General features: G+C 38.8%; 1 protein-coding gene across 1 annotated transcript in view; it reads right to left on the bottom strand.

Moving 5' to 3' along the window:
- Positions 1-1037: 1037 nt before the first annotated feature.
- The window catches only part of LOC104158185 (bifunctional lysine-specific demethylase and histidyl-hydroxylase MINA-like), a gene marked incomplete at its 3' end in the record, with an annotated part of 2996 nt that continues 1744 nt past the window's right edge, over positions 1038-2289 (bottom strand). Inside the window, exon 3 of the mRNA XM_009695767.1 lies at positions 1038-1166. Within this exon, the coding sequence (XP_009694069.1) occupies positions 1038-1166 (129 nt within the window). The remainder of the gene's footprint in view (positions 1167-2289) is intronic.

The following is a 2289-nucleotide window of genomic DNA, read 5'->3' as shown; positions in this document are numbered from 1 at the left end:
AGACAGAAATGCAAAAAAGGACAAAGGAAATACTCTAGAGAGATGTCTAGGGAGGAAATAAGAGTCGTCTGACAGCATCCCTGTCAGAGACAGCTCCAGACAGACAACCAAAATCTGACAGCGGCCACCCGGAAGAAATGGGTCACAGGAAGTGAAGAATATCAAACAAAAGAAACATAAATTAAAAACTTAGATAATTTTTAAACCCTTTTCAGAGGCCGGTATTTTCACTTCATTAGTGCCAGTAAAATGGCTTGTGGAATATATCATTATTCCATAAAAATCAAAGGCATTGAAGCCTGGCCCAAAATGTTCCAGAAATTAAAAAGGGAACTATAATTTACTAGACTTTGCATCACCCATTCTATCATGACAATTGAATACTACCATCTGTCAAACTACACAGCTAACGATGTCAGTATCGTATCCAATCTGATAGCTTATTGTGGGCAGTTTATTCCTAAACTACCTACACTCAAAGGCAGGTCTGAACAGCGGGAAGAGCAGAGACCTTGCTTTTCAGGTTTGGAAAAAGAAGAAACAATTAATACAGCAAGTTAACATGGGGTTTAGTTCATGCTTCTGTTCATTAGTCAAGGATAAATATTTAAATCTAATTCACCAGAACAGTGTCAACCTTCAGTAAAGCAGTAAGCCTTAGTGCACAGAAGGACTAGCCTGACTGATCACAGACAGCAAGTAAAAGCATAAAAATATTTCATAACCCAATGTTTTTTCTGCACACAACTCCACAAACATGCTCCAGGAGTCAGGGTGCCCAACCTGCCCGATTTCCACAAATAACTGGTTTTTGGGTCCATTATTTAAATAGTAAAGCAAAGGATACCTTTTTCAAAAGGATAGGTTAGACAACTATCTCCTAAATTGTGGTCACAGTGTTTTGTGCGCCAACCCTCCCCTCAATTTCACAACCACGATCACTCAGAATACTGTCTTCAGGAAACGGATCATTTTAAACATGACTACTTCTCTGGCAACCATAGCCCAGACCACGTAAAGCAATTCAATTATAATACCTTTAATATGAATTCATGTGTGGGATTCCCAATCCTATCTTCTGATTCGACATTATACTCCCGAGCTAGATGCACCGTTGGTTTATAGAGTCGCCAATGTTTCTCACCTTCTAGCTGAAGGATAAACACCTGCAAAAGACCATCAACCCAAATGCATAAGGAAGTCTTGCTGCCCCTCACGCATCCAACTCATCAGAAATTGGAAGTCATCTTCTTACTTGGAAATTAAAATTGGCCAGAAATCAAGGATGGAAAGAAAACAGAAGCAACACAGGTCGCTTTTCTGACAAGAGATGAAACAGATTTCACCTTCCCTGCTCTCAGCTACTCCACAGCACGGCAAACAGGATCCCTCTCACATTACTTTTTAGAGTCTACAAGGGAAAAATTTACATTTGAACTATTTCTTTAGGCTCTACTTACAGACAACAGACAGAAGAGTTGTGAAGTGTGATCTCTTTTATCCTAAGGTAGGCATTTGGAAATCCCTGTTTCTCTCCAGTCACTTAAATAAGTGCTAGACAACTAACTCAAAAGTAATGTCTACCACACGGATACTCAAAATTTCAGGTGAGAGAGGTCTTATCACCATTCACCGACAAACAGAGCATCAGAAACATCTAGGGGATGCTGTGAGCTGGGGGTTGATGGCATATGCCAGAACATGCAGGTTGTGGAGCTGCTGAACAAGCAGCATAAGGAAAATGAAACTCCAGATGTATTTAATGGAAATGAAAATAATAAAAAGCATAAAATACATGTAAGGGTTTGGGGTTTTTGTTTTGCTTTAAGTGGGATAGCCCAGCTTTTTTTTTAATGCACTGTCTACTTGAATGTTTGTTTTAGAAGCCAATTTAAAATGCACTTGGACCACAGGACTTCATCATACCAGTAACTTCTTCAAAACAGTAGGACCAACAAATGGGAAGCAGCACAATCAGTCTGCTTTCATTGTCCAGCTGAAGAAAGACCAAGTACTTAATAAAGGAAAAAGGGCTTCTAGGGCCTTGGAAGTCTGAATGAAGGGAAATTGAAAAAAAGGTGCTGGAAAGCTTCTGCAGCTGGGAAAACAAATCCTCTTTTCATCTAATGGAAATACCAGGTCTGGAAAGTACAATTTATGTGATATTACCATTAGTAATGACAATTACCACTATTTCAGTAAAATTATAGAAGAAAAATTACTGTAAACACTTGCAATCAATTACTGGAAGTTTTCAGTGGAAAAAACATTTCTCTATAGTAACTTATT

Source organism: Cariama cristata, unplaced genomic scaffold (genome assembly GCF_000690535.1).
Source record: "Cariama cristata isolate BGI_N322 unplaced genomic scaffold, ASM69053v1 scaffold27022, whole genome shotgun sequence".
Classification (NCBI taxonomy): Eukaryota; Metazoa; Chordata; class Aves; order Cariamiformes; family Cariamidae; genus Cariama; species Cariama cristata.
Note: the sequence above shows the minus strand (reverse complement) of the source record. Positions and strands in the feature narration are given on the sequence as shown.